This window comes from Coregonus lavaretus (assembly GCF_964263955.1).
Source record: "Coregonus lavaretus genome assembly, chromosome: 3".
Taxonomy (NCBI): Eukaryota; Metazoa; Chordata; class Actinopteri; order Salmoniformes; family Salmonidae; genus Coregonus; species Coregonus lavaretus.
In genome coordinates, this window is record NC_139990.1 from 26370217 (window position 1) to 26395624 (window position 25408).

At 43.6% G+C, this 25408-nt stretch overlaps 1 protein-coding gene across 2 annotated transcripts in view; it reads left to right on the forward strand.

The window, feature by feature from the left end:
• Positions 1–1402: 1402 nt before the first annotated feature.
• The window catches only part of LOC311122849 (glutamate receptor ionotropic, kainate 5-like), a gene marked incomplete at its 3' end in the record, with an annotated part of 29122 nt that continues 5116 nt past the window's right edge, over positions 1403–25408 (forward strand). For both annotated transcript variants that reach the window (XM_084158110.1, XM_084158111.1), the window contains exons 1-16: positions 1403–1556; positions 2465–2629; positions 4388–4485; positions 6864–7029; positions 8960–9138; positions 9993–10046; positions 12106–12267; positions 14097–14249; positions 16150–16254; positions 16441–16548; positions 19137–19340; positions 21396–21509; positions 22380–22489; positions 22765–22938; positions 23736–23901; positions 24392–24617. In XM_084158110.1, coding sequence (XP_084014236.1) covers positions 1448–1556; positions 2465–2629; positions 4388–4485; positions 6864–7029; positions 8960–9138; positions 9993–10046; positions 12106–12267; positions 14097–14249; positions 16150–16254; positions 16441–16548; positions 19137–19340; positions 21396–21509; positions 22380–22489; positions 22765–22938; positions 23736–23901; positions 24392–24617 — 2293 coding nt within the window. In that variant the 5' untranslated portion in view covers positions 1403–1447. The remainder of the gene's footprint in view (positions 1557–2464; positions 2630–4387; positions 4486–6863; positions 7030–8959; positions 9139–9992; positions 10047–12105; positions 12268–14096; positions 14250–16149; positions 16255–16440; positions 16549–19136; positions 19341–21395; positions 21510–22379; positions 22490–22764; positions 22939–23735; positions 23902–24391; positions 24618–25408) is intronic.

Below are 25408 nucleotides of genomic sequence, written 5' to 3' on the forward strand. Positions count from 1 at the left end.
CAAACAATAACAAAGCCACCACACCACCAGTGTTTTGGTAAACAGCTGAGGGATGAGGCTGGAGATACGTAACCATTCTCAAATTCATAGACAGAGCTGTGGATGCAAGGACTCACCATCGATGAGATCAACATCATAGTTTTGACCATGTTCTGTAAACAAAGCATATATTTTGGGTTCTGATGGGATACAACAGTTTAACTAAGCTCATGAGTTGTTTAGAAGTTATATTCTTCAAGAATCAATGGCTATATGTATCATTAATTTAAAAGTCCAAAAATGGATGTAGCAATCGCAGATTGCCTCTTTAAGCTAATGCACCCAGAGGTGCAGTGTTTTGTAGCAGTGTACCGTAACAGCAAGCTCACTACATGACACCACTTATAGCCTAGAGGAAGCTCCTAATTAATTAGGATCCTTATAATATTTATTTCTACCAGGCACCATTTCTAATTTTCTCCAACAGTTTGTACCATGTCTATTCCTACTATATTTTCTGTCACTCATTAAAGCTGTCTCGTGTGCTCTCTCTCTCTTCCTCTAATATTAGCTAAATTCTCCTTCTTTATCTATTACCGCTCATCTCACACTGTCTTGCGCTCCTCAGTCTCTTGCCTTGTCAGCCTGTCCTACTCAACTCTTTCAATTTAAATTCAATTTGGAATCCAATTTAAATGCATGCAAGAAGGCGTCATTGTCAGGACAGATAAACATTTAGCAGGGGTTACAAATCAGACAGTTGACAAAATAACTCACTGTCCAGAGTACAGATGAAGTTATGGGATGTGATGGAACTATATTAGATTTGTTTTACCCCGTGGCTACTTCCTGTGTTCAGTTGTGCCGGCACTCCCTAAATCTCACTACTGTAGCTGTAATCTACTTTGAAGATTTTTACTCATTTTGTCATGCCTCCTCAGCTAATGACCTTTTTTTTTACACCTTAAATCTCTCTCTCTCTTTCCTTTTTTTCACTCTCCATTTCTCTCTCTCTCCTGGCTTCCCCTATTTCTTACATGCTTTGAGCTCTTTAAGTTTCCTTGAGTGACTAATTCTGGTAACCATGTGAGTTTCTATGTGAGTGTGAACTATCTGAGTGTGTGCTGCCTCCTTACCTCTGAAATATATACATGAAGTCCTAGGGAGAATCTCAATTGCACTCTCCTCACGTCCTCTCTCCTCACCTCCTTAAAACCCATTGGAGTAGAAGGTCAGAGGGGAGGGACCTCTGGCTTTCTCATCCAATGGGTTTTAAGAAGGAGGCGAGGAGAGAGGATGCCAGGAGTATGCAGTTGAGATTCTCCCCTAGTCAGGTGTGTATTATGTAATTTAGCTGTAGCCATATATTATGTCATATAGTTGTATATTATGTTATAATGAGTCCTACCGTCCAGCAGGTGGTGGACCAGGCAGACAGAAGACAGTTCTCCATGAGGAGTAGTGGAAGATGCCGGCTCTGCCAGCACTGCTGCTGTCGATTTACTTCCTCTTGCTGTTGCTGACCATGGCCCCGCTCTCATTCACCCAGGCTCCCGCGCTCTCCTCTGTCAGAATGGGTGGGTTTCCGCTAGTTACCACAGTCACAAAGTCAAAGTTGGGTATATTATAAAATTGCATGAAAACTAAAAGTAGGTATTTGGTCTTAATTTAAGGTTAAGGTTAGGCATAAGGTTAGCATCGTGGTTAAGATTAGGGTTAGGTTTAAAATCAAATTTTAAGAAGATAAATTGTAGAAATAGGCGGGGTTTATGACTCTGTGGCTGTGGTAACTAGTGACGACCGAATGTGTGCGTTGGGATCACACTGTCATGGCTGACAAGGCCATCTACTCCTCAGTGTCTTTACCCACTGTTTGTGGTTATTGACTTGCCATTTTGATGAATGGGATTTTAGTTCACCATACGTACCACAAAACAATACAGATCAGGAAGCTGTAGTGCAGTACAGTTCACAGTAAAATAGTCTATAAATGTCTCCATGGATACACATACTGTAGGCTAATTTAAGATCAGGAAGCTAAGGCTTGGATCAGAGAATGCCTCATTCCTCAGTAATTGTAATGTAAACAAGGGTCGTTACCATAAGGATTGGCTGTGTCAATAGGTTCATCCACTAATTGATTAACTCATTTGGTTATGTACATCTCGCTGACTTCACCGATGTGATCATTATTCAGTGATCATCCTAAATGTCAGATGACAGGTCGTCCACTTTTCCCCCTGAATAACCTTTCCTTGAAAATGTCTCTAGTCTGTGTGATTCTCTGTGACTCACCCCTAGCATCCATTTCGCAGATGGGTTGAATGTTAGTCAAAAGGTCAGCCTTATTGGAACATAGATCAGATAAACTTATTTTGAAAGGAATGACAAAACACAACATTTGAATCCATCTGCCCCCGGGTCTGGTTTTTCATGCTCCTTTATCTTCTCGTCTATCTTTCTATCATTCTATTTATCCCCCCAGCGGCCATTTTGGACGACCAGTCGGTGTGTGGGCGAGGGGAGCGGCTAGCACTGGCCCTGGCCAGGGAGAACATTAACAGTATCTTTGAGGGCTCTTCCAGAGCCCGGGTGGAGGTGGACATCTTCGAGCTGCAGAAGGACTCACAGTACGAGACCACCGATACCAGTGAGCATGATCAGTATAAACCATTATTTTCTAAATTGAGCTGGATATACATTTAATTCAATCAAATGTGACTGACGGGTTTCAAACCCAGGTCAAATCCTGGGTACCGCAATCATGTGTTAGCCCGCTGAGCTAATGCCAATGTTCCACTTACTGTCAACTACATCTGGATAGACACTTTACTCATACAAATTTGACAGAATGGGTTCAAACCAATATCTCCTGAGTGCCACAAGACTGTGTTAGCCCTCTGAGCTAAAGACAAGGCATTATCTCAGAGGAGCTAATGCAAGTCTTCTGATCCCAGGCAAGGTTACTCATCACATGAGTTACACCGACATACACTCACACAGTACAGTGTACCACTGACAGAAGTTATTGTCTTGGAGAAGGACAAATCGACCGAGTAAGCTAGGTGTGTGTGTGCGAGATCATTATTTTTCACGTTATAGATTTTTGTACTCCCACCATCACAAAGGAGGCAATATGGTAGTGGGTGTTAACAGTTGCTCCTAAAGCAGTGAGTGATCTGCAAGTATTCACGTGAAAACACACACACACACACACATCTTTTTTACATTTTAGTCATTTAGCAGACGCTCTTATCCAGAGCAACTTACAGTTAGTGAGTGCATACATTTTTCTACTGCCCCCCCGTGGGAATCGAACCCACAACCCTGGCGTTGCAAGCCAATTGAGCTACAGGAGGCCATACACACCACAGGAGGTTGGTGGCACCTTAATTGGAGGGGGAAGGGCTCGTGGTAATGGCTGGAGCGGAATGAGTGGAATGGTATCAAATACATCAAACACATGGTTTGATGTCATTCCATTCGCTCCATTCCAGCCATTATTATGAGCCGTCCTCCCCTCAGCAGCCTCCACTGATACACACACACACACATTGCTGATCTGTCTCGGATCTGGGAGAGCTGTACAGGTTTTTCTGGACAGAATAATAACCCTAATCTCCAATAGACAGAGTGTGGATTCAGATTGCCGTTATGGCTACAATTAATCAAAAGTGTCCGGCATTGACTCTTAATTTGATATATCATCCAAGAACAGGACAGAGACAGAACTGGACCTCGTCCAAGACATTGACGCTTCCGTCTTGCTGGCAAATTCTCTCTCCTTACTAATTCCCCCCTCTCTCACTCCCACCTGTCTCCTCTTTTCTTTCTTTCTTTCTTTCTTTCTTTCTTTCTTTCTTTCTTTCTTTCTTTCTTTCTTTCTTTCTTTCTTTCTTTCTTTCTTTCTTTCTTTCTTTCTTTCTCTCGCTCTCCCTCTCTCACCCTTCTCTCTCTCTCTCTCTCTCTCTCTCTCTCTCTCTCTCTCTCTCTCACCCTTCTCTCTCTCTCTCTCTCTCCCTCACCCTTCTCTCTCTCTCCCCCACCCTTCTCTCTCTCTCGCTCTCTCACTCTCTCTCTCTCTCTCGCTCCCTCTCTCTCTCTTTCTCTCTCTCTCTCTTTTTCTCTCTTTCTTTCTTTCTTTCTTTCTCTCGCTCTCTCTCTCTCACCCTTCTCTCGCTCTCTCTCACCCTTCTCTCTCTCTCTCTCTCTCTCTCTCTCTCTCTCTCTCTCTCTCTCTCTCTCTCACCCTTCTCTCTCTCTCTCTCTCTCTATCTCTCTCTCTCCCTCACCCTTCTCTCTCTCTCCCTCACCCTTCTCTCACCCTTCTCTCTCTCTCTCTCTCTCTCTCTCTCTCTCTCTCTCTCTCTCTCTCTCTCTCTCTCTCTCGCTCTCCCCTCTGTCTCAGTGTGTCAGATATTGCCGAAGGGGGTGGTCTCTGTGATTGGCCCCGCCTCCAGTCCCGCGTCAGGGTCAACTGTCAGTCACATCTGTGGGGAGAAGGAGGTGAGCTAGCTATGTCCTCTAAACCACATTCACACTGCTACTCATACTGTATCCCCTTAGTCCCATAAACCACTACTCCACTACTTGTCTGCTTACTGGATGATTACCGATCATTGAAAGGACTGGATTTGAGTTTATTAGGTACACCCATCTAGTACCGGGTCGGACCCCCCTTTGCCTCCAGAACAGCCTGAATTCTTTGGGGCATTCTACAAGGTGTTGGAAACGTTACACATGGATGTTGGTCCATGCTGACGCGATGGCATCACACAGTTGCTGCAGATTGGACGGCGGTACATTAATGCTGTGAACAACCCGTTCCATCTCATCCAAAAGATGGTCTATTGGGTTGAGGTCTGGGGACTGCGCAGGCCACTCAAGTAAACTGAACACGCTGTCATGTTCTAGGCAATGTTTTTCCACTCCTCAATTGTCCAGTGTTGGTGATTGCTTGCCCACTGGAGCCGCTTCTTCTTGTTTTTAGCTGAAAGGAGTGGAACCCAGTGTGGTCGTATGCTGCAACTGCCCATCTGTGACATGGATCGACGAGTTGTGCGTTCCAAGATGCCATTCTGCACACCACTGTTGCACTGCGCCGTTATTTGTCTGTTTGTGGCCCGCCTGTTAGCTTGCACGATTCTTGCCATTCTCCTTCGACCTCTCTCATCAACAGGCTGTTTTCACCCACAGCACTGCCCCTGACTGGGTTTTTTTTTTATCGCACCATTCTTGGTAAACGCTAGACACTGTCTTACGTGAAAAGCCCAGGAGAGCGGCCGTCTCTCAGATACTGGATCTGTCGTGCCTGGCACAGACGATCATATCACGCTCAAAGTCGCCTTTGTCACTCGTTCTGCCCATTCTAACGTTCAATCAAACAGTAACTGAATGCCTGGATACCTGTCTGCCTGCTTTATATAGCAAGCCACGGCCACGTGACTCACTGTCTGTAGGAGTGATCCATTTTCATGAACGGTTGGTGTACTTAATAAACTGACCAGTGACTCTATGTAGCACTGCTATAAATTGCTTTGGATAAAAGCCCCTGCTAAATGGCATATGTTATAAGTCCTTTCAGGTCAGTGGATGTTAGGAAGAGGAGATGTGGAAACAGTTCATGTTGGGACACAGCCAACATCGCTCTAGGAAATGTCCTCTCTGATCTCTCTCGCTCGGTCATAGTTCAGTGAACTCTGTAATGAGTTAACTGTGGTTCATTCAGTTTGAACCTGCATGGTCACACTTCGGTCATGCAGAGATTTGACCTGGTTAATACTGCTTCTTTCACTAGCAATGATAATGAATCAGTCTTATTCCATGTTTAGATTACGATCTCTCGTCATCTAAATCTGCAACGGGACGGATAATAATATAATCCATGTATGCTGTCAATCATCTACCAATGGAAATCTCTTCAGGCATTTTCACATTAGACTTTATTTCAGTACGGGGCAAACAGCAATTCATCCCAGGGGCGAAACATTTCAGACCTGGCCCTTAGCCAGATTAAGTCAAACAGGGATAAAATCTCGCTATAGGGAGAAAATGCAAATGTGAAAAAACGTAGCCTGTTTACCTTGGAGTTGTCTATGGATGAAATACCAGTATAAAAACACCTTTTGTTTTGTTGCACTTCAATTGGGTTGAATATGTCAATGTTATGGACAGAGCATGATAATACTGTCCAGGGTAAAAGCTTGAACGCTTAAAGGCCCAATGCAGCCGTTTTTTTTTATCTCAATATCAAATAATTACGTTACTGTAATAGTTTTACATTAAAATGGTCAACAATAAACAAAAATAGCTTTTTAGCAAAACGATTTCTCAAGCAAGAATTTTGCTAGGACTGTCTGGGAGTGGTCTGAGTGACGAGGGGGAGGGGGAGAGATATGTAATCTGAAAACTAGCTGTTATTGGCAGAGGTTTGAAACTCTCTTTGTTATTGGTCTATATGAACTTATACTGCCTGGTGATGTCACCAGGCAAGCCAAAACTCCACCCATGCAAAACCTGCTGATTAGAAGGTCCTGTGTAGATTGTATTTTCAACTAGCAACTATCAGGAAATATCCCTGATCAAATGTTTTCACACTTTTACAGTGTTAGTTTCATCAGCTGTTGTACAATATGATACAAAACACAGGGAAAACATAATTTTGACTGCACTGGGCCTTTAATTTACCACCCAACCCCTTCCTCTCCCTTCCTTTACTCCTTTGCTTATTATAGTATACACATGTATGATAATAATAATCCATTATTATCATACATGTCCATCCTTTATAACATACTCATATAAACAATTATGAACACTTCCCATGACCGATTCATAATGCCTAAAAGTGCATTTATAACGCCTTATGTTGTCTGCTGTCTCAGATCCCTCATGTGAAGATAGGCCCGGAGGAGACGCCCAAACTCCCATACCTCCGCTTCGCCTCGGTCAGCCTCTACCCCAGCAACGAGGACCTGAGCCTGGCTATAGGGGCCATCCTCCGCTCCTTCAGCTATCCCACCGCCAGCCTCATATGCGCCAAGGCAGAGTGTGAGTGTATGCCTCAGGGTATCTGATACTGCATGCATGTTCCTATACTTCCCTACTTGTATACTTCCATACTACGATACTTCCCTACGTACACTCTTAGAAAAAAAGGTGCTAGCTAGAACCTAAAATGGTTATTTGGCTGTCCCCATGGGAGAACCCTTTGAAGAACCCTTTTTGGTTCCAGGTAGAACCATTTTTGGTTCCACGTAGAAGCCTTTTGGTTCCAGGTAGAACCCTTTTGGGTTCCGTGTAGAACCCTTTCCACAGAATTTCTACATGGAACCAAAAAGGGTTCTACCTGGAACCAAAAAGGTTTCTCCTATGGGGACACCCAAATTTACCTCCATACATCAACTCTCTACGGTTTGATCTGAGCGAATGTTGAGTGTGAGTGCAGGGTGTTCGATACTGCGTTTGTCTTATGCTTCTAGACCTTGCCTATTGTTACACCTGTGCCAAGGCTGAGTGTGGAGAGTGTATAAGGAATGATACATTGTATATGTTGTCATATGAGATGCCCTGCGTTGCTTTATGTGTCTTATCCAGAGCGACTAACATGAGCAATTATGGTTAAGTGCCTTGCTCAAGGGCAGATCGATAGCATGTTCACCTAGTCGACTCGGGAATTCTAACCAGTGACCTTTCGGTTACTGGCCCAACACTTTTAACCGCTAGGCTACCTGCTGCCTCCATGCTCACATAATCCTTTATTTAGCCAAGTAGGTTAAAGTAGTGCATAGCTATCCGTTGAGGTTTATGTATTGTGTATATGTTTTGACGCTTTAGACTTGTCAACGTACAGCCGATGACCCTGAAGCTTCAGCTGAGTAGTAGAGTGTATCATTTTGCATTGGTCTGATGCTCCACTCTTGAAATAATCCAAGTTCAACAAAGACCTTGAACTGTACAAGAGTATTCCAGTAGCCTGGAGCCATTCGTACATCCCTCTATCACCCTCCCATCAGTCCTCCTGCATTCCAGGGTCCCCTGCACACAGAGTGCAGCCGCCCAGTCAGTCCAGGTGGTGGATTAGCCCAGTTCCCCTCCAGAGTGGATTATGCCTTCCATTTATGAGCTGCTGCTCTATTCGACTGCTCAGGTCTGGGCCAAGGTCGGGTGCGCTGAATGCATCTTTTTACAGTCCACGCCACCCTCCCTCTTTATCGATCCCACTGTTTTCTACTTGGCTGGTCTGGTCTGTGCTCTGAGTAATGTTATTAAGCAAAATTGTTTATGTTTTTTCTCTTCTCTTGGTTTTTCTAGTTTTTTTTTCTCCAGTCGGCTACATTGCCACTGTATTGGTTTCTCTGGTCCCTGTTCAAGGCCCAGTTAAATTCCAGTCACCCTATGGAGAGTTTATTGTTGCCATTATCAAGGTCATTACATTTACATTTTAGTCATTTAGCAGACGCTCTTATCCAGAGCAACTTACAGTTAGTGAATGCATACATTTATTTGCATGTGATTTTACTAGTTTTTGGATAGAGTAACTCACTGGTCACTAAATGTTATAAAAAGGGGTAGGAAGTAAAGGTGGACATGTACTTCCATAGGAGGCTTGTCCAGGGAGGAAGAGGAGGATGGTCCTCCTCATTAATTTAAGGAAAAAGTGAAACAATTTAACACATTCAGAAATCCTCCTAACTCAAATTATACCTTTGTTACACACCTCACCTGAATATCTGATTAAACATACTGGTTTACAGAGAATGTGACCTTCTGGTTACCAAAGTAGTTTTAAAGTTACTCCACAACATAATATAAAGTGACGGGGGGACAGAGAAATAGAGCAAAATATAACGTTTTTTTCCGGTAGCAGTAATCAAAATGTATTTTGAAATAGCAATACAGTGCTCTGTAATGTTTGGTTGAGGTATCACAAAGTATGTGTTTCATTAAGCCTCTGACGTGCTCTGCCTCCACCCCATAGGCCTGCTGCGATTGGAGGAGCTGGTGCGGCGCTTCTTGATCTCCCGGGAAACACTGTCCATTAGGATGCTGGACGAAAGCCTGGACCCCACCCCCCTGCTGAAGGAGATCAGAGATGACAAAGTGGCCACTATCATCATCGACGCCAATGCTTCCATCTCCTACCTCATCCTCAGAAAGGTCAGGACCCTCACCAGTCACAAAGACAACTAACAACAGTGTGGTCCTCTGTATCTCAGGTGATAGAGCAAGGCGCTTGCAATGCCAGCATAGTGGGTTCGATTCCCGGGACCAACCATTCGTAAAATATATGCACGCATGACTGTAAGTCGCTTTGGATATAAGTCCTTCTAAATGACATGTATTATATATTATAGTTTAAAATCTTTTAAAAAAATTATGTAACATGTATAACTCATATATAACACATTTGTAAGCAGTACATAAACATTCCATAAATGCTTATGTCAAGTTGATAATTGTATTATAGTGATGTTACCATGACACAATTAATCTACTTGAAGGTGTTGACATGAGAATGTATTAAATTCAAGAAATGCTTAAGCACTGCTTATGAATCTGAATCTGCTATGTATGAATTATTCATGTGTTATGAGATCCTTATGTAGGTTTGCCTTGCCCAGCTCAATGTCATTCTCTGCAATATAAAACATAGTACCATTTATCCTACTCTATATTGCGTCCAGAAGGCACATGATATATGTATGCTTTTAAATGATGTATTATTCTATTCTGTAGTCTACTGGTGGCACTACCAGTACCGTAAACTATGTAAATGCTAGATGTAGTGTTCATGTATGTTATGTGTATGCACGTGTAATCAACTGTCAAAATAGCAGATATGCACTTTTAGGTCAAAATTGTACATGTTAAACACCTGCTCATGTGTATAAAGCTAATAAACTTCTTATCTGAATGCCATATGATAAAGTTACTGCATCACCCACAGTGCAGTACAGTTCAGTGTATCAGCACTGTTACAATGCCCCCCTCTCTCCTTTTCCACCCCTCAGGCATCAGAACTGGGGATGACATCAGCGTTTTACAAGTACATCCTCACCACCATGGTAAGAGCATACCAATCTAAATTCTCCACCCCTCCCGCTCCGTACCCTACCCACAATCCTCTCTGCTTGGCCTATGGACGGCTATCGCGGCGGATCTCATCTGAAATGCATGATGGGAGTGCACAGTTTGTCATCATTATTTCCCTGCTCAGCGCATGCCCTTGTGCGAGGTGACTTACATAGCTAATAATATTTTCTACATCTTATCCCGTCCCGTCTACAGTGCAGGGAATTTTTACTGTGGTACTTACAAGGGCGCACGCCTCACACCCCCAAGGGAGAAACGGCAGTTCCCTGAACATTAGAGAGGGACCAGAAATCTTTAAATCATGACCCTTTCATTTTCATAGCTGAATGGCACGCCACTCTACTGTCTGGAACTAGAACCATTTGTGTCCTGCCTCCCGGTACCAAAACGCTGTCCCTATATTGTACCATGGTCCTATATCGTACTGCTACACTGTGGCCTTACAGTATACAGCTATTGTGAGACGCTGTGGTACACTGTTACTACTGCTGTCCAACTGCAATTCACTTTTTCAGAGCCATATTTCAAATATACTGTATTTCAAAAAGAAGAAAGATGTACTTACTTACTACCCTCTTCTACCCCTATTCCACACTGCTATCTCATACCTCACTGTCGAACAATCATTTAATATACAGTACCAGTCAAAAGTTTGGACACACCTTCTCATTCCAGGGTTTTTCTTTATTTTTACTATTTCCTACATTGTAGAGTAATAGTGAAGACGTCAAAACTATGAAATAACACATATGGAATCATGTAGTAACCAAAAAAGTGTTAAAGAAATCAAAAGTTATGGAGGTGTGTTGGGTCATTGTCCTGTTGAAAAACAAATGATAGTCCCACTAAGCCCAAACCAGATGGGATGGCATATCACTGCAGAATGCTGTGGTAGCCATGCTGGTTAAGTGTACCTTGAATTCTAAATAAATCACCAACAGTGTCATCAGCAAAGCACCCCCACACCATAACACCTCCTCCTCCTTGCTTTACTGTGGGAAATACACAGGCCGAGATCATCCGTTCACCCACACCGCGTCTCACAAAGACAAGGCGGTTGGATCCAAAAATCTCCAATTTGGAGACCAGACCAAAGGACAGATTTCCACCGGTATAATGTCCATTGCTCATGTTTCTTGGCCCAAGCAAGTCTCTTCTTCTTATTGGTGTCTTTTAGGAGTGGTTTCTTTGCAGCAATTCGACCATGAAGACCTGATTCACTCAGTCTCCTTTGAACAGTTGATGTTGAGATGTGTCTGTTACTTTTATTTGGGCTGAAATTTCTGAGGCTGGTAACTCTAATGAGCTTATCCTCTGCAGCAGAGATAACTCTGGGTCTTCCATTCCTGTGGCGGTCCTCATGAGAGCCAGTTTCATCATAGCGCTTGATGGTTTTTGCGACTGCACTTGAAGAAACGTTCAAAGTTCTTGACATTTTCCGTATTGACCGACCTTCATGTCTTAAAGTAATGATGGACTGTCGTTTCTCTACTTATTTGAGCTGTTCTTGCCATAATATGGACTTGGTCTTGTACCAAATAGGGCTATCTTCTGTATACCCCCGCTACCTTGTCACAACACAACTGATTTGCTCAAATGCATTAAGAAGGAAAGAAATTCCACAAATTAACTTTTAAGAAGGCACACCTGTTAATTTAAATGCATTCCAGGTGACTATCTCATGAAGCTGGTTAAGAGAATGCCAAGAGTGTGCAAAGCTGTCATCAAGGCAAAGGGTGGCTATTTGAAGAATCTCAAATATCAAATATATTTTGATTTGTTTAACACTTTTTTGGTTACTACATGATTCCGTATGTGTTATTTCATAGTTTTGATGTCTTCACTATTATTCTACAATGTAGAAAATAGTAAAAATAAAGAAAAACCCTTGAATGAGTAGGTGTGTCCAAACTTTTGACTGGTAGTGTACATCACTGGGGAGGGGGAAAACATTTTGCCCACCTGTATGGTTTAGCTAGCTCTCTCAGAATGTTCACTCCCAAGCTCCTCCCTCCCTCTTGTGTCAATCAGGACTTTCCCCTGCTACAATTGGACGACGTGGTGGATGACCTGTCCAACATCGTGGGTTTCTCCATGCTCAACAGCAGCCATCCCTTCTACCTGGAGTTCATCAGGAGTCTCAACCTGTCCTGGAGGGAGGGCTGTGACCTCAGCCCTTACCCCGGCCCAGCGGTGAGAACCTGACACCTTCTATGTGGTTGTACTCATACACTATTACTGTTACTAAAACTGATACTCATACTCACTCTCTTTCATATACCGTACTCATATACTATCATATACTATAACTCATATCTTCTGCAAACAGTCATATACTGTTTAAATAGTCTTACTGTCACTCGTATACTAATTATTTACTAACACTCATATACTTATTACTCATAGTTTTTCTCATACACTGTCACATACTGTTACTGCTGTCACTCATATACTGCTACAGTAACTTACTCATATACTGCTACAGTAACTTACTCATATACTGTCAGCCAAGTTTTTTATTGTGTACTCTCTACTGCTAAGTTACCCACGTGCTGTTACCCGTATACTCTCGACTATGATAACTTGTACTGATATAGTATTATATATTTAAGCAATAAGGCCCGAGGGGGTGTGGTATATGGCCAATATACCACGGCTAAGGGCTGTTCTTATGCACGACGCAACGCGGAATGCCTGGATACAGCACTTAGCCGTGGTATATTAGCCATATCCCACAAACCCCAGAGGTGCCTTATTGCTATTATAAACTGGTTACCAACGTAATTAGAGCAGTAAAAATAAATGTTTTGTCATACCCGTGGTATACGGTTTGATATACCACAGCTGTCAGCCAATCAGCGTTCAGGGCTCGAACCACACAGTTTACAATTTGCACCGTGCCTAAGAACAGCCCTTAGCTGTGGTTTATTGGCCATATACCACTCCCCCTCAGGCCTTATTACTTAACTATAACAGTATAATGACATCCAATTTCACATTCCCTCATACATTCTCACTCATACACTTACTCGTACGTGCAATGCCACACATTTACTCATACATTTCTAGGTCATACACAACAGAGGAGGCTGGTGGGAGGAGCTATAGGAGGACGGGCTCATTGTAATGGCTGGAATGGAATAAATGGAACAGTATCAAACCCATCAAACATATGGAAACCACATGTTTGACTCCGTTCCATTTATTCCAATCCAGCCATCCTCCTATAGCTCCTCCCACCAGCCTCCTCTGATACACAGACTTTATCACTATTCCTTTTTACACGGTCAAACTGCCAGTCGAAGTACACACATTGTCATGCTGTCACTCACAATCGGCGTGATTCACACTCTGCCAGGTTGGCTGATGCCTGACCAGTTGTCATTCATTTTTAAAGGGATACTTCGGGATTTTGGCAATGAGGCCCTTTATCTACTTTCCCAGAGTCGGATGAACTCGTGGATACCATTTTTATGTCTCTGTGTGCAGTTTGAAGGAAGTTGCGCAATGACTGGAAGTCTATGGGTATTCTATTGGGAGCTGCCAGCATGCTAGCAGATACCCATAGACTTCCAGTCATTGTGCTAATGCTAGTTAGCATTGGCTCGCGAAACTACCTCTAACTTCCTTCATACTAGACAAAAATGGTATCCACGAGTTCATCTGACTCTGGGAAGGTAGATAACGGGCCTCATTGCCAAAATCCTAAAGTATCCCTTTAAGGTTTGATTGAATCACACAGCTTTGGCACAGACCACAGTGTCACCTTGATTGAGTAACGTTACTTCTACCTCAACGTTTCTTTTTGTCTTTCTTTCTCCCTCTCTGTATATTTATGCCTGCCTCTCTCATCTTTCTCTCTCGCTCTCTCTCTACCATTGTGCCTCTCTCCATCTCTCTCTTTCCTTCCCTCCCTCCCTACGTCTTTCTTATTCTCTCTCTGAACATTTGTATCAACTATTCCCTCCCTCCCTCCCTCCCTCCCTCCCTCCCTCCTCCCCTTCCCTCTCTCTCTCCCACAGCTCTCGTCGGCTCTCATGTTTGATGCTGTGCATGTGGTGGTGGGGGCGGTGCGTGAGCTCAACCGGAGTCAGGAGATTGGAGTGAAGCCGCTCAGCTGCAGCACTCCTCAGATCTGGCAGCACGGCACTAGCCTGATGAACTACCTGCGCATGGTACCAACACCTGCTCTCTCTTTACACAATGCTGTCCCAATGCTGTCCCAATGCTGTCCCAATGCTGTCCCAACGCTGTCCCAATGCTGTCCCAACTAGCCCATTTTGTATTAGCCAACTGATTAATTTGCCAAGGCGACGATGTAATGTTGTTGACTGCAGAAACCGTTAGTTCACCTGTGTGTCTCAACTAGCCAGTTGTGCCACCTGCACATAAGCCAACTAATTGCTGTCTTGCCCCAGCAACAATGTAACATTGTTTAACCTTTTACTGCAGTGGGCTAAATCAGGGTAGAGTGTCCCTTGGTAGTCTTAAACAAATCTACTTTGAAAGAAAAGTATACACCTCATGGTTATGTGCTTACAAAAAATAAGACACCTGTACCATGTCAGATATAGAGTTCAAATGTATTCAATTTTGAGTTTGCATTCCAATATTACACATGATATACTTCACAGAAGACTGAAATATAACAAAACTGTTTGACATAGAAACACCAGATTTTCTGCAGTCATTTGACTGCAGGAAAGGGCTACTACAGGTCCAGCACTTAGTTGAAATATGCAATATGGCATGGTACATCCACCTGTTACTGAACACTGTCCCAACCAGCTTGGCTAGCTATTGATGCAGTTGTCCCCTTAGCCAACTCGTTCTCCTGCCAAGGCAGCAATGTAATGTAGTTGAATACAGAACAGTCAGGTACCAGTAGATTCCATGCTTAGCTGAAACATGGCTGCCTTTGGTCCTGAACTACAGAAGAAACAAGGGTTGCGGGACAAATCCATTTAAATTCAGTCAATTTTCGGGATGAATGGCATTTCAGCTCATGAAATAAAAGTGACTGAACTTTTCAGTTCATGAAGTGAATCCTGAATTATTGAGCAATTTACTGAGTTGGATTGGAATTGACCCCAACCCTACCAGTAGACTAACTAGTGAATAGCACAGCTCCACTTATACGTTAGTGCTTGAAGCACTGTCTTATAACCTTCCTGTCACCGTTGGGACTTTCGGTTGATGCCATGTTGATGCCACTACTGCTCTTGTTTTGTGGGTGTTGTTGCTGTTATTGTTGTTAGGGTTGTTGGTGTGTATTGTGGTGTTGATGGTATTCTTCCTATCGTCATTGTTGCACTCTGCTGGGCAGCGTAGTTTCTCTATTTTCTCTATTTTCTCTCCATCCTCTCCTCCTCCTTCATTCCTCCTCTCCTATCGGAGTCTGCCACTTCTTAACTTCCCCCCATCTGTTTCTCCCCTCATCTCTCTCCATCTCAGACAATGTTTTCTCGCTCTCCGCGCATCATTCCATCATTCCTACACTCTCTTTGGCAGTGGTTCCACTCCTCTCCCCCTTTCTCCCCTCTCCATCCCCCACTCTGTTGTTCCTCGTTTGGGCATCTCTCCTTCTTCCTCTCTTTTAGGGTGTAATTCATCCTGAGTCTCTCTCCACGCCGCACATTCCGTCTCTCTGCATGCCTATTGTTTTAGCCATACATCTCTCTGTCTCTCTCGCCACTGTCAGCCATCTAATATACTGCGGCCAAGCCTAGCTATAGCCTGTCTGTTTGTATGGGCTGAATCTTTACCTCTCTCTTTCTCTCTGTTCCTCTGTCCCTCCCGCCTCTCTCTATTTTCCGCTCTCTTTCTCTTGCCACTTGAAATAATAAATGTATGTTTTTCTCTCTCTCTCTCTCTCTCTCTCTCTCTCTCTCTCTCTCTCTCTCTCTCTCTCTCTCTCTCTCTCTCTCTCTCTCTCTCTCTCTCTCTCTCTCTCTCTCTCTCTCTCTCTCTCTCTCTCTCTCTCTCTCTCTCTCTCTCTCTCTCTCTCTCTCTCTCTCTCTCTCTCTCTCTCTCTCTCTCTCTCTCTCTGTCTCTCTCTCTCTCTCTCTCTCTCAGGTGGAGTATGATGGGTTGACCGGCAGGGTGGAGTTCAACAGCAAAGGCCAGAGGACAAACTACACCCTGAGGATCCTGGAGAAGCACCGTGGGGGTCATAAAGAGGTGAAGCGGTCATGGGTTCAAATGTCACTGGGTCATGGGGGGGGGGTCGGGGGTGAATGGCTCTATTTAGGAGTTTATTTCACAAGCACTGGAGTTAGATGCATATTGACTAAGACATAAACATTGATCATGGGTTTAACCCTATTCTCTATCCATCTCTCTTTCCTTTGTCATCCCTGTGTTCAGATCGGGATCTGGTACTCTAACAACACGTTGGCGATGAACTCCACGTCTCTGGACATCAACGTGTCGGAGACGCTGGCTAACAAGACGCTCATCGTCACCACCATATTGGTAAAAACGTAGTGGTTTTGCACATTTGCATTGGTAGAATGTGAAACTGTTGGTTTTCTGTTGGCCATTTTGGGTCAAACAACATTTCTCAAGTGTTCAAGATTAATTTCATTTACCAAGAACAAAAAAAGGAGTCAGTCAGGGGTACACTAATCATTTTATTGTACAGTAACTTGTAATATCAGTTCTATACACCTCATCAAGTCAGTGCTAAGTAGATGTTAATCTCATTCATGACTAATAAGTCACATATAGCCACTTAATGACAAATCATTTCGCCAGTGACCTCTATGCAAGAAATTACAATATATGTAAATGCAGGTATGTGCACGCATTCCAAGTAAAGATTCAGCCCTTAGTAAATGCTTCAATACACTGTTCCTTATTTGAATTATGATGAAGAAATATTCAGCAACTGTTGGTAGGATGTTTACATAAAAAATATATATTACATATAGACAGTGGCGGCTCCTGAAAAAATTCTCAGGAGGGGCAATTTTTCTGATGATTTAGGTGACCTACACACGTGCACGAGTCCGTGCACGCGATTCCAGATATCTTTACCTCTGAATAAACTGCCTTTATTATACCATATCCACCCTGTCCAAAGTCTCTACTTGGTCTCAGTTCTCCAGTAAACTTGTGATTATCAACAGTACACAACGGTAACAAACAATTGGGGGAACTCACGGGGCAGATAGTAACCACTTAAAAGGAAGCGATTCCCAAACCTTCCATAACAAAGCCATCACCTACAGAGAGATGAACTTGGAGAAGAGTCCCCTAAGTAAGCTTGTCCTGGGCCTCTGTTCACAAACACAAACAGACCCCACACAGCCCCAGGACAACAACAACAACAACAACAACAACAACAACAACAACACAATTAGACCCAACCAAATCATGAGAAAACAAAAAGAGAATTACTTGACACATTGGAAAGAACAAACAAAAAAACAGAGCAAACTAGAATGCTATTTGGCCCTAAACAGAGAGTACACAGTGGCAGAATACCTGACCACTGTGACTGACCCAAACTTAAGGAAAGCTTTGACTATGTACAGACTCAGTGACCATAGCCTTGCTATTGAGAAAGGCCGCCGTAGGCAGACCTGGCTCTCAAGAGAAGACAGGCTATGTGCACACTGCCCACAAAATGAGGTGGAAACTGAGCTGCACTTCCTAACCTCCTGCCAAATGTATGACCATATTAGAGACACATATTTCCCTCAGATTACAGCGATCCACAAAGAATTCGAAAACAAACCCAATTTTGATAAACTCCCTTATCTACTGGGTGAAAAACCACAGTGTGCCATCACAGCTGCAAGATTTGTGACCTGTTGCCACAAGAAAAGGGCAACCAGTGAAGAACAAACACCATTGTAAATACAACCCATATTTATGTTTATTTATTTTCCCATTTGTACTTTAACTATTTGCACATTGTAACAACACTGTATATATACATAATATGACATTTGAAATGTCTTTATTCTTTTGAAACTTCTGAGTGTAATGTTTACTGTTAATATTTATTGTTTATTTCACTTTTGTTTACTATCTACTTCCCTTGCTTTGGCAATGTTAACACACGTTTCCCATGCCAATAAAGCCCTTAAATTGAATTGAATTGATAGTAAGGTCGCAATGACACAGAAAGCAGTTCAATGTCGGGGTACAGAGTCGCTCTCTTACCAGGATCGCGGTCCGCTCTGACCAGGGTGAAGGTGGCCGGCTCCACTTCTCTGTCCGGGACTCATCCAGCCAAGTCTCCCAGCTGTATTGGGATTCAGCTGCCAGCAGCGTTTTCATTATTTAGTCCGTTCGTAGCGGGTATGTACACGATCAACAAGATCAGTCCAAAACCAACCACTGGAAATCCATGGTTGGCAGAATGTTTGTAAACTAAGTCTACAAATTAAAAACATAAAATAACGCCGCACTGCAGGTCGCAACAGAGACGCTGGTAGCCGCCATTGTCTTAGTTACGTTCAACGTTACGTCACGTATGACGAAAGCGCGTAAGTGCAAGCCCACAGACACCCATAGAGAATGTATTGAAAGCTTTGAAATGTGAAAAAAATAGATTTTACATGACAGGCTATGAGAGACTTCTGGGCGATTTTCAACTTGACTGAAATCGCCCCAAAAACGGGCGGGGCCATTTGAAGCACGACTTTAGCCTGATTTGACATTTAGTGGCTGGCAGATCAGACGTGAACACTGATAACTGCTGTTGCCGTGATATAATTGATTAGAAAAAAAATCCCTTCCTTTTCCCGTTTGGCAGTGCGTCGCCCATATCGCCCTATTGAACAAGCCGTCCCTGCATATAGATTAACATTTTTGTCACTTAGCACACGTTCTTATCCAGAGCGACTTACAGTTAGTGCATTCATCTTAAGCTAGCTAAGAGAGAAAAACGCATCTCACAGCCATAGTAAGCAAATGTTTTCCTTAATAAGTGTCTATTAGCAAAGTCAGTGTGAGTATATAAAAAAAATAAAAAAAATAGTTTCGGTAAATGCCTTCACCTTCTTTGAATTATAGCTCTTGAATGACCTTTTGCTTTCCTTCTATTGCAGGAGAACCCGTACGTGATGCGCAAGTCCAACTACCAGGAGCTGCAAGGAAACGACCGGTACCAGGGTTTCTGTGTGGACATGTTAAGAGAGCTGTCGGACATGTTGAAGTTCTCCTTCAGGATCAAGCTGGTGGATGACGGACTGTACGGAGCGCCTGAACCAAATGGATCCTGGACAGGCATGGTGGGAGAGCTCATCAATAGGGTAAGCCGTCATTGTAAATAAGTATTTGTTCTAAACTGACTTGCCTAATTAAATAAAGGTTACATTTCAAAAAGCACACACATGCCTACACTCACACGCATGTACACACACATACGCACACCGTCTAGACGACTGGCTGTAAAAGTGGGTCGATAGGGTGGGTCGTCAATCAGTCAAAGGCAGCCTAAGGTAATCGCCATGATAACTAACGAGAAGCCTGGCTAAAAACCTTGGTCTTGGAGAGCAATAGGGATGTGCAGGCTTTGCCCCAGCTCTGCACTACAAAACATGATACAATTAATCTAAAGTGTGATGATTATTTGATTAATTGAATCAGGTGTTAGTGCTGTGATTGAACAAAAACCTGCTAAGCTCTCTAGGACCATGGTTGGTAACCACTAATCAAAGGGGTGTGAAGTTATGCATATCAATCAAAGTCTGCTAATCGTCGGGTTAACCTGTAGCTCTCAGTGGTAAGAACTTATGGATAAAGAGCTGGTGTCACAAAATTCTGTTAATTTCCCCAAAGTTTTGCAACCCTAGACACAGCTTTTACCACATACACAATATATACAAAAGTATGTGGAAACCCCTTCAAGTTAGTGGATTCAGCGATTTCAGCCACACCCATTGCTGACAGGTGTATAAAATCAGCCATGCAATCTCCATAGACAAAACTGCCAGTAGAATGACCGTGGCAGCGTCATAGGATGCCACCTTTCCAACAAGTCAGTTCGTCAAATTTCTTCCCTGCTAGAGCTTCCCCGTTCAACTGTAAGTGCTGTTATTGTGAAGTAGAAACTTCTAGGAGCAACAACGGCTCAGCCGAGATCGGTGTGGAAGAACTTGATTGGCCTGCACAGAGCCCTGACCTCAACCCCATTGAACACCTTTGAGATGAGTTGGAACGCCGACTGCGAGCCAGGCCTAATTGCCCAACATCAGCGCGTGCCCGACCTCACTAATGCTCTTGTGGCTGAATGGAAGCAAGTCCCCGCAGCAATGTTCCAACATTTAGTGGAAAGCCTTCCTAGAAGAGTGGAGGCAGTTATAGCAGCCAAACAGGGACCAACTCAATATTAATGCCCATCATTTTGGGATGAGATGTTCGATGAGCAGGTGTCCACATGCTTTTGGTCATATAGTGTATGTGGAAAGGGTTCTACATGGAACCCAAAATGGTTCTCCTTGGAACCAAAAGGGTTCAACATGTAACCAACAATGGTTCTTCAAATGGTTCTAGATAGCACCTTAAGGTTTAGGTTCTAGATAGCACCTTTAGGTTTAGGTTCTAGATAGCACCTTTAGGTTTAGGTTCTAGATAGCACCTTTTTCTCTAAGAGTGTATACACTGTAAGTGCACACACACCTGCATTCATGTGGAGTGAACACACTCTTTGTGGCACACACGGAGAGACACACACAAATGGATATGCAGAGTGAGCCCTCACACACACAAAGTTATGTAAATTCCATGAAAACACACACTCACTAGATTTTTTAATATGCATACTAATGCAATAAGCACACACACACACAAAAACTAACATTGCCTAAACACTTCATTAAATAACACACTAACCCACCCCCTTCTCTCCCTCTCTTCTGGTACGGCAAGATGAAAGTGGGTGAAACTCATTAATGAGTCTGTCCTCGTTAATCAATTAAGCTGTAATTAAGAAACTGAGAGGTGTCTGGTGTCTTGTTTTTGTTGGATCAGCCATGCACTCTATGATGACTGTGTCCTCTATGGTGTTTCCCGGCCCTCTCCTTCCTCTCGACCTCCCTCTGGAAGACTATTCCCCTCCTGCTCTCCTATATGTCAAGACTGCTTTCAAGTCCTCCTCGATAACCCCAATTGACATCCTTTTTTTTTTTATCTCTCTGCTCTCTCTTCCTCTTTCTTCCACTCCCCTCTGTCTTAAATCTGTCTCCCTCTATATTTTTCTCTTTCTGTCTTTTCTCTCTCTCTCCCTTCTCTCTCTTTACCTCTCTCTCTTTCTCTCTACCCCCCCCCCCGCCCTATCCATCTCCGACCCTCCCTCTCTACTACAGAAAGCAGACTTGGCGGTAGCTGGGTTCACCATCACCTCAGAGAGGGAGAAGGTTATAGATTTCTCCAAACCGTTCATGTCTCTGGGCATCAGCATCCTGTACAGAGTCCATTTGGTAAGATGACCACAGAGACCAGTCCATTTAGTTATGATTTACCACTAATGGTAAGGCACTGTCATTAAGTACAGATTATGTGTGCTGTACTATGTTGGTGCTTTTCCACTGTGGGAGTTGTCACTGCTCTTCCCATGTCCTTAGTGTCAGTGTTAGCTATGAAAAAGCAATTTCCCCAGTATGACACAGAAGTCCATGGAAAGCCTCAAGCTGGACCAGGGCTGCAGTAGAAAATGCACTGTTTTGTACATTGTTCCGTATATGGCTTAGTTGTTACTACCTCGGGTAACACTTTATTTGTGTGCCTATAAACTGTTTATAGATCATTATAAATGGTTTGTTAAGCATTAGTAAACTGTCTATCAGATGAGGATATATTTAGTACCATTGGTGGGTACAGTACATGTATAAATAATTTCTTATGAGGACACGTAATCATATACAAGTCATAAATATGCATGTATTCAAACTATGTAATGATGATTATAAGCATTTTATAAGCAGACATTAAAATAAAGTGTCACCCAACCGGATTCATCCAAAAAGCAATTATAATTTATGGACAACAAACAAACAAACAAACCACATTACTCTGTAGTGTAATATATTCCATTATCAATGTAATTACTCAAGCTGTCCTGGGTCGTATTCATTAGGTACCAAATGGAAGAAAATGGACTGAAACAACTTGTTTTCATTTTCTGTTGCAAAACCTTTTGCTCTGTTGTGTCCTAATGAATTCGACCTTGTACTCACATTGCCCAGTCTGTAATGCAATCAATGCTAATACTCTGCCCCATTGTGTTTGAAATCTGAACCGTCCAGTATTGATCTCCATTAACACAAGCTTTGTCCTCGTCCTCCAATCAGGGACGGAAGCCCGGTTATTTCTCCTTCCTGGACCCGTTCTCGCCGGCCGTGTGGCTCTTCATGCTGCTGGCCTACCTGGCTGTCAGCTGTGTGCTCTTCCTAGCCGCCAGGTAGCTAACTACCCCACCTAGTGGGCTGGGGGACACCTCAACTTGCATACACTAGCTAGAGCAGCCTGGTGGTCCTATATCTGTTGGCTAGATATGGGACCAGGTTATACATGTGGCTCTAAGTCTTCTTTCCCTCATCTACTTATCTAATAGAGAGAAGTGAAATGCAATTTTGAAGATCCTTTTTCACTCATTAAGACATGATGCTAGTATGTGTAAATCATATGTTGAAGACTAAAGCTCATAGTCCACCTCTCTCTCTGTCCACCTCCCAGGCTGAGTCCGTATGAGTGGTACAACCCCCACCCGTGTCTGATAGGGCGAAAGGACATGCTGGAGAACCAGTACACCCTGGGCAACAGCCTGTGGTTCCCCGTTGGAGGCTTCATGCAGCAGGGCTCTGAGATCATGCCCCGCGCCCTGTCCACACGCTGCGTCTCCGGGGTCTGGTGAGTGTGTATGGGGTGTGTGGGAGGGGGGGTTTGGGACGTGTGTGTGTGTCTAGCTACAGTATCAATCTCTGTATTCCTTCCTCCTTCCCTCCTCCACTTTACTCTTCTCCCAAAGCTACTGTTCATCAGATCAGCCAGATGGCAGTCATACGGTGATGGGAATTATCTTATGCTGCAGTATTACACCCAACCTCATCCACTTCTTACTCTAGTTAGTTAGCTCCGTTGACTCTGAATTGTCTTGATACTGCAATGCGCTGTTCAGAATAAAACTGTGTTCAACCTAAAGGGTAAAGTAGTACAATAAGTTACTTTTTTTGATAATTATGTAGATGCTCAGACAATCAACAAACGTTTCATTAGATCAGTGCAGCAGCACTCTGTGAATGGAAAGAGTTCAACGATTTGTCATTTTGACCTTCACAAGAATTCAGAACAAGAACAAAACTTTGAGGTGTAATACAATGGGACGGTCTACTGGACAAAGATTAAGCCTATTTCTGGACAAAGATGAAGGGTTCTGATAACTTACTCACGTTTCCCAGGTTTTTCAAAAATCCTGGGTGGAAGATTTCAAGAATCAGGTGGGAATAAGGAGTGAAAAAGCAGGAAATGCAACCAGGATTTTTGGAAAATCTGGGAATTTTGGGAAAGTTACCATAATTCTGCCACCCTATTCTGGACTAACAACTAAGATCATATAGGTTGCTTTTTTAGTCCAGGAGTAGCCTAGGCTTAACTTTGCCATAATGTAACTTGTGATAATATGCCTGTCCTCTGTCCCTCCCTCCCAGGTGGGCGTTCACTCTAATCATCATCTCCTCCTATACGGCCAACCTGGCAGCCTTCCTGACCGTCCAGAGGATGGAGGTGCCCATCGAGTCGCCTGACGACCTGGCTGACCAAACAAACATCCAGTATGGCACCATCCAAGGAGGCTCCACCATGACCTTCTTCATGGTGGGGATTGCAACATTATCTCACAGCCTCATGGCAAAATGTGTAAAATAGCATGAGATTAGCTATAAAACTGCTAATTGCTCAGACGTTGCGAGGGGCCCAACGACACTGCGGTATGCCACTGGTTCAGGGGTGAGAGAGAGAGCGAGAGAGAGCGAGAGAGAGCGAGCGAGCGAGAGAGAGAGCGAGAGAGAGAGCGAGAGCGAGAGAGAGAGAGAGAGAGAGAGAGAGAGAGAGAGAGAGAGAGAGAGAGAGAGAGAGAGAGAGAGAGAGAGAGAGAGAGAGAGAGAGAGAGAGAGAGAGAGAGAGAGAGAGAGAGAGAGAGAGAGAGAGAGAGAGAGAGATAGATAGATAGATAGATAGAGGTACAGGAAGGATGGGGGTTAATGTGTATTTGGTGGGGGTACATGTGTTTGTATCACAGGGTATCACAAAAAGTTCTAAACCCTTATTTTCTTGCCATGACAACCTTCAACACACTCATAAACAGAACTCGCGCTACCAGACATACCAGCGTATGTGGAACTACATGCATTCCAAGCAGCCCAGTGTGTTTGTGAAAAGCACGGAGGAGGGCATCGCCCGTGTGGTCAACTCTAAATATGCCTTCCTGCTGGAGAGCACCATGAACGAGTACCACCGCCGCCTCAACTGTAACCTCACCCAAATAGGAGGTCTGCTCGACACCAAGGGCTACGGCATCGGCATGCCCCTGGGTGAGTGGAGAGGGAGTGTGGTCGGGGGGAGGGGGAGAATGAGGGAAGGAGAGAAGGATGGGGTAGGAGGCATGCTGGACACCAAGGGTTACGGTTGTAGACCTTAACCACCAAGAGCTTTAGTCTTATTTGGTGTAATTACATCTAACGTATCATGTTATTACACCTCTCTCTCATTTTATTTTCAAGATCAAAATAAATGTAAACTTGCATATTCTTGCTGGAGGCCCACTTTAACATCAAACCCACATGGTTCAGATTGATTCCTAACTACATATTACAGCCTCGGGACAAATGACCATACAGGTCACTCTGTTTTAGCCTCCCACCATATCCACTATCTCTTTCATCTGTTAAATCCCCTAATCCATCATCAAACAATTCCAATCGCAAAAAAAAAAAATGTCTCCCAAGACTTCACTGAATTTCAAAACATCAAAGTAGGCCTCAGAGATACAGTATCACATTTCCCTCAAGGACTGACTAGGGATACATGTTTCCTCTTTCTTTCCTCAACATGCCTTTACATTGCCTTCCAGCCCAAAGGTCTCATCACCCACATTTTCAATAAAAAGCCTGTCGCCATGGCTACGGTTGCTTGTTCCTCAGCAACCTTGATGTTACACAAGCAGGTGGTTCTCAACAACAGACTCATGGACAGACTTGGTTCCTTGTTTTTTTAGGAAATATGTCTTTACATGACTCCAGCTATGTGTGAGCTCTTTCGCTTTCCCTATTAGCCGGGGTTGGAATTGGGGTGGAACGCTTGGGAACAGAGGTCCCAAAGTGAA